Source organism: Dama dama, chromosome 18 (assembly GCF_033118175.1).
Source record: "Dama dama isolate Ldn47 chromosome 18, ASM3311817v1, whole genome shotgun sequence".
Taxonomy (NCBI): Eukaryota; Metazoa; Chordata; class Mammalia; order Artiodactyla; family Cervidae; genus Dama; species Dama dama.
Window position 1 is genome coordinate 107,080,892 of NC_083698.1, and position 13,909 is coordinate 107,094,800.

Here is a 13,909-nt window from a genome sequence, read left to right on the forward strand (position 1 = left end):
TGTACTTTGCATGTGCAGTTTTGCAAGCGTTCTTGTATGTGTGAGTATCTCTGCATTTCTGCGTCTTTAAACTCGTGTGTGCTCAGCCATGTTGGATGTGAGATAGGATTGTGTCTGGATGTCTTTGTGTGCACTGAGTATTCTTATGCCTATGATTGTATTGTATCAGTATCTTTTTAGTTGAAGTATAGTTGACTCACGATGATGCAATTTCTCTTGGACAGCAAAGTGATTCAGTGATACATATATATATATAATGAACAATATATATATATATATGCATGCATATATATACATTATTTCTTTTACTGTTTCCCACTGTGGTTTATCACAGGTTATTGGATATAGTTTCCTGCGCTCTATAGGAGGACCCTGTTTTTTTTCGTCCTCTATATAATAGTTTGCCTCTACTAATCCCAAACTCCCAATCCATCCCTCCCCCGATACCCTCCCCCTTGGCAACCACCTGTGACTGTAACCTTTAAATGAAACGTCCACTGGGATGAACTGAACTCTGTTTCCCAGGCAGAGGACATCATTAGCTCGTCCTGAGGTGTCTGTCGTTTGTGATGAAGCCGTGGGGCCAGAGGACCCCCCCTCATCAGTCCTCCCATTTCATGCATTCATTCAGTATAAACCGAGCACCTTCTCCTTCTTGGGCCCAGGCAGGTGGGGACCACCCCCACCCCCACTCCCCGGAGCTTTATATCTCGAGCAGAACTTTGTGAACTTGGAAATCTTCTCTTCCGTTGGACGGTATGGTAGCTCTAGCCACATGTGGGCGTTGAGTACTTGAAACGTGGCCAGCATGATTGAGAAACTGAGTTTTTAACTTAACGTATAGACACTTAAATAACCACATGTGAGTACAGAGGGCAAACGCCTGAAAATGAGGTCCTGGCAGCTTAAGGTTTGGTGCATCCCTCACCTTCTCTTAGAGGCAGCGTGGTCCAGGAGAAGGCGCTCTGGCCTACCCACCTGGCCCATCCCAGCTCGTTCGGTTCTGGCTACAGCCCTTCCTAGCTGTGTGACCTTGAGCACATCGCTTAACCTCTTGGAGCCGGAGCCGTGTATCCTTAGAATGAAGCGGGTGATGCTTGCTGAGTGCTTGGTACACAGTCCGTCTCCTGGTCCCTACTGAGTCTTGGCTGGCCAGCCCCTCTTCTTCCCAGAGCCACCTCAGTACTGAGGTGTCCAGGGAAGCCCCCACGCCCCCCTCAGTGAGTGAGGTAAGGACAGACAGGGTCTGTGTGTCCCCGGAGGACTCTGAGAGCGCACTGTCAGGGTGGAGGCTGGCTGGCCCATCCCCAGCTAAATGCTGGCCTGTGCTTCTCCCTGGCGGTCTTGACTGCTGGTATGAGGGCAGGGGGGCAGTCAGCTTGATGGGGAGGGTACCTTGAGAAGACCGCCCCCTGTCCACAGTTTCCCATGGGGAGGGGCTCTGAGCAGAAGCGAGCAGTGGCCAAGGACGAGGACATGGGTGTGGCCCTGGGGGGAGCCAGCCTGGGAGCTGGGCTTTGGCCGGAGTGTGGGCAGTGCCACCCCGGAAGCCTCAGTCCCCGGTGGAGGGCACGTGGCCAGTCCTGCTCCACTGGTGACAAAGGCCACACGAGGTGTCATCTGCTTCTTCCCCACCTGGGGCCTGAGTCTGTGAAGAGAGCTGTCCTGGGCTGGTGGGAAAGATCCAGGGCCCTGAGATCACGAGGATGTGGCGGGTTGGCCTGGACGTGTCCCTGCTTTGACCCTTCTGGCCCATGGGCTTTGTCCACCCCCTGGCCACTGTGCACCTCCCCCTCCTCAAATTCCCACTGAGCCCAAAGCTCCTCTGTTCCCTCCCCTCCCCTCCCAGATTGCAGCCCCTGCTGTGGACCACAGTCCCGATTCATGTGGCCTGGCGGTTGTCATGGCAGCTGCCCAAGAGGCCTTCCCGTCCCGGGGCTCTCATCCCCACAGGGGCCTGACCCGGAGCCGGGACTGGGAAGGGGGAGGTGACAGGGCCCTGTACTGAGACCTGGCCCCAGTGGGTGTCCCGGCCTCCGTGGGAGCTGCCAGGCAGGGAGGGGAGAGGTCATCGGAGGCCAGAGTCAGGGCGCTGGTGGATGGGGACCAGTCTCCCCACGGCCGGGGTGTTCTGCTCACCGGGTCCCTGGGTGGGTCTCCCTCCAACCAGCTGAGCGATGTGTCTCGTGGGTGAGAAGGGGCGGGCAGTGCCATGTGGCCGGGCAGGGTGTGCCATGGCCTGGCCATCCTGGAAAGACACCGCTACATACTGGGCCCTTCCGAGGTCTGGCCGTCTCAAGGGTTTGCCTGCAGGACTCCTGTCGGCCTGGGTTCCAGACACATCCCCCCTGAGCACGCAGGTGGAGGCGGTCCCCGAGACACAGCCCCTGGCCCTGCGCCTGTCCCCTGTGCCTGTCCTCCGGTGCCCTGCCCTCTCCTTTGTCCCTTCTTCACCTCGGCCCATGAGGGTCCCTTCCTTCCATTTCCACTTCTGGTCTTTGTTGGACCATGAGCAGTTTGGTGACACTCCGTAGACTGGTCACCAAGAATCTAAGCCCTTCTGCCATCTGAGATGATTTTGAGTTCCTGGATATCTCCTAAGACAGAACGGATCAATCAGGACATATTTGATTTGGCTGGAAAGACCTCAGTTGTGTTGTGTTGTGTAGGAGTTTCATAAATGAAGCCAAGACCCACCCGCTGTCCTTGTCCTGAATTGTGGCCCGAGCCTCCATCCTCCATCTGAGATTCCCTGTGTTGAGGTGACCTCCCCATCACCAGCTCTCTGAATCTCCTTGGGCAGACGTTGACTCTCCAGTTGGTGAGAGGCTGCCCCACAGTGTGGCATGTAGAGTAACCTGGAGGGAAGAGGTGGTGCTAAGGCAGGCGCACCAGCATCCATCAGGGGCCCTGAGGGGGTCTTTCTCTTGCCCTCCTTTGTGGCCCTCTTTCTTCTGCACCCCAGGCAGGTTTCAGCATCTCTGAGAACCCACAGCTGGAGTACGTAACAGACCCGTGTCAGGGAAAATGGAGTTAAAAACAAAATCTCCTTCCTACCCTGGAAAGCTCTGCACCAAGATAGAAGGGAAAGAAAACAGTTTTGTTAGTGGATAAGCATTAAGCCAGCAAGATGCACGTTACAGGCGATGCGCTGAGACGGCAAAGACAGAAATGTCATAGCCCAGCAGATGCGACCCCACTACATACAGGTTCTTGAGGGAAAGTGTAACCGGTTCTGGGTGAAGGGACCTGATAGCACCATTCATCACACAGAGTTCGCCCTACATTCACCTGGAATTGGTGGCCACCCGGGAGAGCTAACTGCCTTCATGCAAAGGAAGCACACACTTCCTGGATCTCGGTGACGATGGGAGGAGGCTTGCAGCTTGGAGCTGCTGAGTTAGGCTCCCACCTCCCACGGGAGGGGACACTGGCTGCTGTTCCCTTGATGTTTGCGCTTCAAAAAGATGGCTCCCAGGTCCTTGAGAAAGGGTCCTGGCAAGACACTTCATGAACTTTTCAAAAGATTTACATATACCTCGAAGCAGCAGAGAGAGGGCTTCCAGTTAAAAGTTTTTTCTAAAGAAAATGGAAGAAAGGGGAGGGAGTCTCTTTCCCTTTTCTCAGTAGGGAGAGAGACTTTTCTATCAGATTTGTGTTTCCCTGACACCCCTGGCCCCCTGCTCAGATTCCCAGTCTGGGTCCCTGCCCTGGAGTAGCTGCTGGGAGGGGAGAGGACTTGGGAGAGAGAAGCAGGGAGGCTATCTGGGGCCCGAAGTGCAGAGCAAGGGGGGTCTGGGGCCCCTGTATCTGCGTGGTGGCCAGGCCCAGGTGTGTGGGGCAGAGGCTGGGGCCCATTCGGAGTGCAGGGGGGCCAAGAGGGGTACTGGCGCAGGAAATGAGATCCATGTCCTCAGGAGGGCCTGCCCACAGCACCACAGGGCAGCTGCTGCACCTCTGAGTGCCCGCAGCTGGCCGCCTATTGGTGCCAGCCCCCGGCATGGACGTGCTGGGGACAAGCAGACGAGGAAATACCCTGTCGGATGGCGGAAGTGTCGGGGAGGAATGGGAGGTGGAGCCAGTGTTGTGATTGTACACAGGGTCTCCAGGGAAGACCACTCAGAGCAGGTGACCTTCGGGCCTGGAAGGGGCAGCGGCCACACAGGGACCTGGGAAGGGGGCAGCACTCCAGGCAGGACCCCTTCCTGATTGTGTTCCAGGCACCAGATGAGCCAGTTGGGAGATGCTCCAAAGACCCAAGCTTAATGCTCACCATGAGCCCGGAGTGGTGGGCGAGGGACCAGGCCTCTGGGATGGTCCCCCACCCCGGGGCTGGGAGGGGGGGATGGCAGGGAGGCCCTGGGAGGGTTTTTCACTGGGACACGGACAGGAGCTTTGAAGGACAGAGGGCTGGTGATTTTGGAGGGACAGTTCTGACCACCCCCCGCCAGGGTGTCCTCGCGCCCACGAGGGGGCATCTCTAGACTTATTTGAGTTTCCTGGTTCTCACATGTGGCCTCCTGCACGCCTCACCCCGCAGGTGTTGAGAGTGTGGGCATCAGGCTCTGGCCTGGGGGTCAGAAGCCCCAGGACCCTGACCAGCTCTGCCGTCTGGCCACCTCGTGAGTGGGTGCATGTCGGGGGGCTCAGGTTTTCTTTAGAAAGTGGGAATTGTACACATTTTACTTGCTGAGCAGGTATATCTATGTGCTCTGAAAATTCCTGCGTGTTTCAACAGAAGCCATAGGTAGAGAGACGTCAAAGAGAGGGACTGAGGACTTCCCTGCTGGTCCAGTGGCTAAGACTCCATGCTTCTACTGCAGGGGACACGGGTTGCATCCCTGGTTAGGGAATTAAGATCCCATATGCCGTGTGATGTGGCCAAAATTTAAAAAAAAGGGGGGACTGCCCTGTGTGAGGTCCATTTGTCTCAGGCCAACCCTCTTCTGCTTCCATCCCACCCACAGGCGGCCAGGCAGGGAGCTGGGCTGATGCAGACGGGCCTCTGGGGATGGAGAATGGCCTGGTTGGCGGCACAGGTAAGAGCAGGTGGGCAGGTGGGAGCCCTCCGCAGCCTCCTCCCCAGCCCCGTCCTTCTGCAGCTGAGCGGGGCTTGCTGGTGGCCAGTAGACCCACAGTGTAGGACCAGGACACCAGGATCACGTGAAAGGATGGAGCAAACACAGAATAGGGGGCTAAGAGCTGGGCAAGCCCAGCCCCTGCTTGCCACGCTGGGGCGCAGACACACACACCACACCACACCACACACACACACACACACAGACACACACACACCCACACACCCACCAGTGCTCTGGAGAGGACACGTGGTTAGAACAATCAAGCCCTGCTGTCTGTCTGTCAGGAGCGCGTTTCCAGTTCCGTCCATGAAAGCTTCCTGGGTCTGTCTCAGCTGATGCACTCAGAGGTGGTGGGGAAACACAGCAGTTAGTCCTGGTGTCTCCCGGGCAGGGGGCGGGCGCCACTGAGAGTGGGAAGTGCCCTCTGGAGACCCCTCCCCAGCTGCCCACTTCCTGCTTCCAGGATGAAGCAGCCCCGGGCCCTAGACCCGCTCTCCCAGCCTCTGCAGCAGGCCCTGCAGAGGGTGCGGCTGGGCCGATGGGAGCTCTGAGCCCAGGAGAGGGGACGGGACCTGGGCGCTCTGCCCCTCGTGGGCACAGTGACCAGGTTTCCTTATCTCCTGTTCCCTCTAGGGGAGTTGCCCCGAAGGCCCCAGAGCAGCCCCCGCCCCCAGGACAATCACTACGGTGGACCTAAGGTGAGACAAAAATCAGGCAACAGAATAAGAAAGAAACAAAACACCGGCTCACAGGGGCCAGTATGCTCTATGACATGCCGCTTTCTGCGACTAAGTCCTGACACCGGGCAGTGAGCAGAGCCACCCACTTCCCAGGCTGTCACTGTGAATGCTGAGAGCACTCGGGGTGTGTGTGTATGTGTGTGTGTGTGTCTGTGTGTGTGTGTGTTATGCTGACATTATGGCAGTTCCAGGAAAACCCAAGGCAGAAAGTTCCAAATGTTTTAGCTGAAGGGCTCTTTTTTTTTTTCCCCCAAATTTTAATTTTTTTAACACCAAAAACATTCTGCATTGGGGTATAGCCAATTAACAATGTTGTGATAGGTTCAGGTACAGTGAAGGGACTCAGCCATACAGATACATGTCAAACCTCCCTCGCATGCAGGCTGGCACATAACATGGAGCAGAGTTCCATGTGCTGCTCAGCAGGTCTTAGTTGGTCATCCATTTTAAATATAGCAGTGTGTCCATGACCTTCCCCAAAGTCCCCAACTGTCCCTGCAGGACCCTTTTGCCCACATAAACTCATAAGGGGGATCCTAATTCAGACACGAGCAGTGGGCTCCACCAGGCTTTCTCTGTCCATACGGCAGCTCCACCACCAGGAAGAGGCGGAAAAACCCCGGGGCCTGGGGACCCCTTGGGCCGCAGCCTTCCAGGCTCCCGTGTCTGCTGGCCAGGCTGAAGGAATGACTCTTCTGGACAGCTGAAGGTTTCAACATAATTGAGACTTTACCTCTTTTAAGTACCCTTTACTTTTTTATTTGTATTTGAATGTATTTTTAATACATTTGTGGTAAAACATAGGTAACATGAAATCTACCCCTTTACCCACCTTGAAGGGTACAGTTCAGTGACACGAAGCACATTCACGTAAAGGCACAGCATCATCACCATTCATTTCCCGAAGTGTCCCGTAACTTCAGAACCTGTACCCACGAAGCAACAGCCCTCCGTTCCTTTCTGTTTCTTCTGAACCATGGAGACGTTTTAAAAATGATGCTTCTTTATGCTGACTGAGGAGCAGTACCCTGGGAACCGGCAGGCGGAGGCCTGTTTCCCTCTGTGTCAGTGTCTGATCCCTAGAGGAAGGTGCCCGGGATGGCCGAAGTCACGGGTCCACACCCGCCATCCCGGGCTTCCTGGCCTCCCCACACAATTCAGCCACGTATACCCAGCTGGGCCCTGGAACAGTGGATGGAGGTATCCTCTGGGCTTTCAGGCTCCACTATACATCTGGCTGGGAGGGTGAGCCTTCCGAGGCATCAGTCAAACATGATTGGATGTCAGGCCAGGTTTAATCAGGGAAAGGCAGTGGTTTTTGTGGGGTTCTGGGGGCATTCGTGGGCTTCCCTGGTGGTGCGGTGGTAAAGAATCTGCCAGCCAAACAGGAGATGGGGGTTTGATCCCCTGGAGAAGGAAGTGGCAACCCACTCCAGTATTCTTGCCTGGAAAATCCCATGAACAGAGGAGCCTGACGGGCTACAGTCCTTGGGGTTGCAAAGAGCTGGACACGACTTAGCGACTGAGCAGGCACCTCTGGGGGCATTCATGGGCGCCTTGTCACTTGGGCACAGCGGTGCCCCTCTGACCTGACTGTATTTGGGATTCACTACCCGACCACCATCTGGACAGCTGGGCCTGTCAAAGACGTCCACTGGCCAACAAGTCAGTGCATCTAAGGGAATGTTTTTATAATCGATGAAACTTATTACACATGCGTTTTTGATTGCTGCCAGTATACAATTTAAATCACTACTTTCATTTTCAAATTACTACTCCTGATAAAATGATTTCTCACAACCAGCACCTGGGGAGGACCCATGGCATTGTTTTGCCAGGAGGAAAGTTGGCCCCTTATGGGTGCTTTCTGTAAGGGAACCCCCACTTGCCTCCCCCAACCCCCCCACCCCCCGCCCCGGGTCACCACATTGGTTTCTATGCTCTCATGGGGCCAGTGAGGCTGTGGAGTGGAGCAGAGCTCTTTGGTCTCAGAGCTAAAGGCCACTGGATCAGAGGGAAGGTTTTCTCTTTATTTCCTAAGATAGTTAAGATTTACAAACTATAATGTTTGAATTTTTATGAGAATACTCAAATAGCACGTACAAGGTGCAAGTCCCCCTTGCCTGTCCATCTAGTCCTGCTATGGTCCATATCACCCGCCAGGTGACCACCATCTTGGGTTTGGTGTGAACTGGCCTGGATTGAGCATGTGAATATACACAGAGAAGCATGGCTTTATTTTCCATAAATTGGAGCAGACTTCTGATACTGATTTTCAATGTGCTTTTTTTTTTTTTTTTTTTTGGTGTTGTTGTTGTTTGTTTTCTCTTAAAATCTTTTGAAATCTTTTCATATTAGCATTTATAGCTCTTTTCAGTCTCTATACAGTTCTCCACATTATGAAGGGAGTGAACATTGTATTAGATTATTGTTGACAGGTAATTTGGTTGTTATCCTCCTTTTCACTTATTACAAACAGTGCTTCAGTGAATATACTTGGACATTCCTCTTTGGACTTGCATGTATTTATTAGGATCAGTACCTATTGTGAAATTACTGGGTGGAAGAGGTGAAGGATTGTTGTTCTTCACTTGCTCAGTCAGTGTATCACTCAGTCGTGTCTGACTCTTTGCAACCCCATGGGCTGCAGCACGCCAGCTTCCCTGTCCTTCACCATCTCCTGGAGTTTGCTCACACTCACGTCCATTTAGTCAGTGATGCCATCCAACCGTCTCATCCTCTGTCATCCCCTTCTCCTCCCGCCTTCAATCTTTCCCAGCATCAGGGTCTTTTCCAGTGAGTCAGCTCTTGGCATCAGGTGGCCAAAGTATTGGAGCTTCAGTCCTTCCAATGAAAATTCAGGGTTGATTTTCTTTAGGATGGACTGGTTTGATCTCCTTGCAGTCCAAGGGCTCTCAAGAGTCTTCTCCAACACCACAGTTCAAAAGCATCAATTCTTCAGTGCTCAGCTTTTTGTTCAACATGACAGAAAGATAGAACACATTTATAATTTTAATAAGCACTGTCAAGTTATCCTCAAAGAGTCTGAATTCATTTATGCCTCCAGCATATCCGTGTTGTACTTATCCTCCTGTGTAGTTTCCATGTGTATCATGAAGTCAGGATATTATCAATTTCTTCAATATTTGCTGGTGTGATGGGTAAAGAGATGCTACACAGTTATTTGGCACTTTGCTAATTACTAGTGATGGTGAGCCTCTTTTCATCCATCTATAGGGGTCCTTTATATAAGTGAAAGTCATTCAGTTGTGCCCAACACTTTGCGACCCCATGGACTATACAGTCTATGGAATTCTCCAGGCCAGAATACTAGAGTGGGTAACCTATCCCTTCTCCAGGGGCTCTTCCCAAGCCAGGAATCAAATGGGGTCTCTTGCATTGCAGGTGGATTCTTCACCGAGTTATCAGGGAAACCCCCTTGGTCTATTAATATTAATCCTTGGTCTACTATATATCTGCATATGTGTTCTCCTAGACATGTGCTGGGAGAAGGCAATGGCACCCCACTCCAGTATTCTTGCTTTGAAAATCCCATGGACGGAGGAGCCTGGTAGGCTGCAGTCCAAGGGGTTGCAAAGAGTTGGACACGACTGAGCGACTTCAGTTTCACCTTTCACTTTCATGCATTGGAGAAGGAAATGGCAACCCACTCCAGTGTTCTTGCCTGGAGAATCCCAGGGGCGGAGGAGCCTGGTGGGCTGCTGTCTATGGGGTCGCACAGAGTTGGAGACGACTGAAACGATTTAGCAGCAGCAGCAGCAGCAGCAGACATGTGCTATCCAGTAGGTGGCCAATAGCCACATGTGGTTATTTAAATGTAAGTTAATTTAAATGAAAGAAAAGAAGTTCAGGGCCTCGGTTGTACTCGCTGCATTTCCAGTGCTCTGGAACCATGTGTGGCTAGAGGCCACATGTATTGGACAGCTTGGATGCAACAAAGCATTTTCACGCTTGTGGAAAGCTCTGTTGGGAAAGGCCGCCCCAAATGATCATTTCTACTTTACTCATGTGTGGGACTTTTGTCATACAGGTGTTTTAAATTTATTTTTTATGTTTTGCATCCTATTTAAGAAGGTTTTCAATTACCTCTGGATTCTAAACAAATTCTCCTAATTCTTCTACGATGTGTATTTGCTTCTTTTAAACCAGCACTTAAATCCATCTGGAACTGATTTTTATAAACTGTATGAACTGGAAACATAACTTGAATATTTTCCCCAAATAATTAGTTTGTCCTAAACTGATGGATAGGCCAGCCTTTCACTGTTGACTTGGAATGCTACTGTGTATATTGCTACCGTGTATCACTTATCAAATGTTTCTGTTCTCTTGATTTATCTGTTGGTTATGTGTATTCAACATTTATAATTGTTTTTAGTTGTTTTTTTTTTTTATTTTTTGGGTGGGTGAGACCCTCACTCACAGCCTCACCTTACCTGGCTCACAATGGAGCAGCCATATCAATAACAACTGCATCTGTCAAGACTTTTTAAAAATGGACTTCATTTTTTAGAGCAGTGTCATGTTTATAGGAGAAAATGCAGAAAGTTCAGGGAGTGCCCTATGCCCCCTCTCTCCAGTTTCTCCTATTAAAAAAAAAATTTTTTTTTAAGATTTTTTTTTTTTTTTTAATGTGGACCATCTTTTGAGTCTTTATTGAATTTGTTACAGTATTGCTTCTGTTTTATGTTTTGGTGTTTTGGCCATGAGGCATATGGGATCATAGCTCCCCAGGAACTGAACTTTCACCCCTTGCATTGGAAGGTAAAGTCCTAACCCCTGGACTGCTAGGGAAGTCCCCATTTTCTCCTATTATCAACATTTTGCATTGAGTGGTGCATTTGCTACAACTGATGAACCTTTGTTAATACATTTTTATTACATAAAGTCCATAGTTTGCATTAGGGTTCACTCTTTATGTTGTGCATTCTGTGGACAAATGCTTAACGTCCTATACCCACCACTATAGTATCATACGGAGCAGGTTCACTGCCCTAAAAATCCTCTGTGCTCTGCCTCCTTCATTCTTTCCCCCAGATCCTTCAACCCCTGGCAACCACTGATCTCTCTTTTTACTGTCTTCATGGTTTTGCCTTTTCCAGAATGTCATATAGTTGGAGTCATACAGTGTACTGTTTCAGATTGGTTTCTTTCACTTAGTAATATGCATTTACATTTCCTCCATGTCTTTCCATGGCTTGAGAGCTCATTTCTTTCTATTGCTGAATAATACCCCATTGTACGGCATACCACTGTTTATCCATCCCCCCACTGAAGGACATCTCTTGGATGCTTCCAGGTTTTGACTGTTACAAATAAAGCTGCTATAAACATCTGTTGGCAGGTTTTTTTGTGTGGACCTAAGTTTTCAACTCCTTTGGGTAAATATACAGGAGAATGATTTGCTGGATTGTGTTGTAAGGATATATTTAGTTTTGTAAGAAGCTGACAACACTGTCTTCCAAAGTGGCTGTACCATTTTGCATTCCTGCTCGCAGTGAATGAGAGTTCCTGTTGCTTCACATCCTTGTTAGCATTTGGCGTTGTTGGGGTTTTGGATTTTAGCCATTCTAACAGGTGTGCAGTGATAGTATTGTAGCTTTTAATGTTGCATGAGCCAAATTCTTCCTTGATCATTTTTAGAATTTGTGGGTGATTTACTACGCAGTAAATTTTATAATTTACTTAATTAAGATTATACTGAATTTGAACATTGGTTTGGAGTGAAAAGCTTCTTATCTAGAAATATGGTGTACCTGTTCTTTTATTTACATTTTTATTCATTCAATAAAGTAATAGTTTTATGTTTTGTTTATAAATTAGGTATACTTACAGTTATTTTATTGCAATTTTAAAAAGTTATAATTTTAATGTTTTTTAAGCTGGTAGTTTTGCTGAAACTTTTTATTTCTAATACAAACTTCAGTGGATTCTCATGTAAATGATAGTTATAGGTTAATAATAATCAGCAAATGATAGTTTTCTCTTAATCTCCAATATTTATATATATCTTTCTTTTTTCTCCTTGTCCTAACTGGAATAGGCTTCTAATCTTTTGCCTTCGGTTATTACATTTGCTACAGTTTCTAGTGCAGCTCCTTTGTTTATTTCAGGAAATTTCCTTATGTTCTTAGTTTGCTAAGAGCCTTCTTCCTTTCTTTTTTCTTTTTCCCTCCCTCCCTTCCTCCTCCTAACTTCCTCTCCTCCTTCTTTTCCTCCAGAAATGATGTTGAATTTTATTGTGCACCTTTCCCACCTCTATTGAAATGGTATAAGGTGTTTAATATTTAAAAAGTCAGTGTCATGAACTGTGTTGAGTCATCTTTGTTTTCCTGGGGAAGATCCAGCAAAGTCATGAAATGGTTGTTCTCTTAACATTGCCAAACTTGCTTTGCCAGTATTTTTGCTTGTTTGTTTTTTTACCTCTACTCTCAAAGAATGATAAACCTGTAATTTCCTGCCTACCCAACGCTTGCCTTGTTTTGGGTCATGTATCATGTAAGCTTCCAGCACATCCCCCCACCACCCCCCAGCCCCCCACCCCCCCCTGCCTAGTCATGGTCATGGTCTGTGTAAGCTGGGAATAGTGCTTCCCTTGAAGTTTTAGTAGAGCTTGTTTGTACAGTTAAGCGACCTGTTGCCCATTTTTGAGGTTCACTTTAGCTTTCTTTTCAGTCTCTTCTATGTTTATGCAGACACGGTTTCTACCTCCTCGAGTCAGTTCTGTTAATTTATTTTCTCACCAAATCATCCATTTTATATAGGTTTTTCAAATTGATATGTCTATACATAGGTTTTTGGGATTTATCAGAATCCTTTTTATATCTTTATGTTCCCTTTATTCTGTAATCTCTGCTTTCATCTGTCTTAATTCTTTACTCTTACTTCCTTTGGGTTTACGTCATTGTCTTTTTAACATGGACACCTGTTGTTTAGGGTTTCTCTGCTTTGTTCACAGTTGTTTTTTTTCAACTTTTTTTTTTTTTTTTTTGGCTGCACAGCATGTGGAGTCTTAGTTCCCTGATTGGGGATCAAACCCACATCTGCTGCTGTGGAAGCATGGAGTCCTAACTACTGGACTGCCGGGGCAGTCCCTGCTTCATCTATTTTTATAGGCCATAAATTTTTTATTGACATATAACACACAGAAAAGTGCACAGGTCTTGGGCTCTATAAATTCTCAAAGTGAGCATGCCTATGTAACCAGCACCCAGATCCATAAGGAGAATATATCCACCCCAGAAGTGCCCCGGGCCCCCTTCCAACCACAGCACCCTCTGTCAGGGGCATTACTCTTAACTCGAACTCATCCTTTAGTTGCCAGCTTTTGACCTCTCTATAAATGGAATTCAGATAGCCTGTATATGTAGTGTCTGTAGCAGACCTTTTCCATCATGGCTTATGTCCAGGAGCCTGGAAGCAAAGTTCCCAGCAGACCTGAGTCTGGTCTAAGGGGCAGGTTAGTGACAGACTGTGCCGCTGGTGTGTAGGCTTCCTTTAGTACAAGGATGAGGCAACACTTGACCTGTTCTGGGTGCTGAGAGCTTTCTGGCTGGCTTTCTTGTTCTTGGTTTTGTTGAAGAAAGGAGAAGCTGCCAAGCAGGTGAGGTGATCATGCACCACAGCTGCTGCCTGGGAGCTGCCTGGCAGTGATGCCGGGCTTGGTTGCCCAACCTCTGGGGGACTGGGCACGCACTCACCCAGCAAGCGCCCAGCACGTCCATCCTCTTAGGATGAAAACCAGATGTTTTGAAACTTGGCCGCGTTCCGCTTGCTCCCGGGGTCGGAAGACTCCCCTGGATTGGCTTCTTTATCTTCTTTGCCTCTCCTGGCCCTCAGGGTAGAGGAGGCGGGCAGCAACGTGCTTGGCATCTGCAGCACTCACCGTTTCTTTTTTCTCTGCCCTCCTGCACACTCCTCTGACTGTATTGTCCTCCCCACCCTCCCTGCTCTCTGCTTTGCCCCATTGCCTCTTCTTCCTTTACTATATTCCGTCTGCATCCTTTTCTGCCCCGTTTTCTGCCCTGCCCTGCCCCCCTGATACTCCCTGCCCCCCACCCGCCCTTT

The 13,909-nt window shown here is 49.3% G+C and overlaps 1 protein-coding gene across 4 annotated transcripts in view; it reads left to right on the forward strand.

Moving 5' to 3' along the window:
• ZNF775 (zinc finger protein 775) overlaps window positions 1-13,909 on the forward strand; it is a 29,825-nt gene that overhangs the window by 13,541 nt on the left and 2,375 nt on the right. For all 4 annotated transcript variants that reach the window (XM_061166056.1, XM_061166053.1, XM_061166054.1 and 1 more), the window contains one exon: window positions 4,968-5,039. In XM_061166056.1, the coding sequence (XP_061022039.1) occupies window positions 5,012-5,039 (28 nt within the window). In that variant the 5' untranslated portion in view covers window positions 4,968-5,011. The remainder of the gene's footprint in view (window positions 1-4,967; window positions 5,040-13,909) is intronic.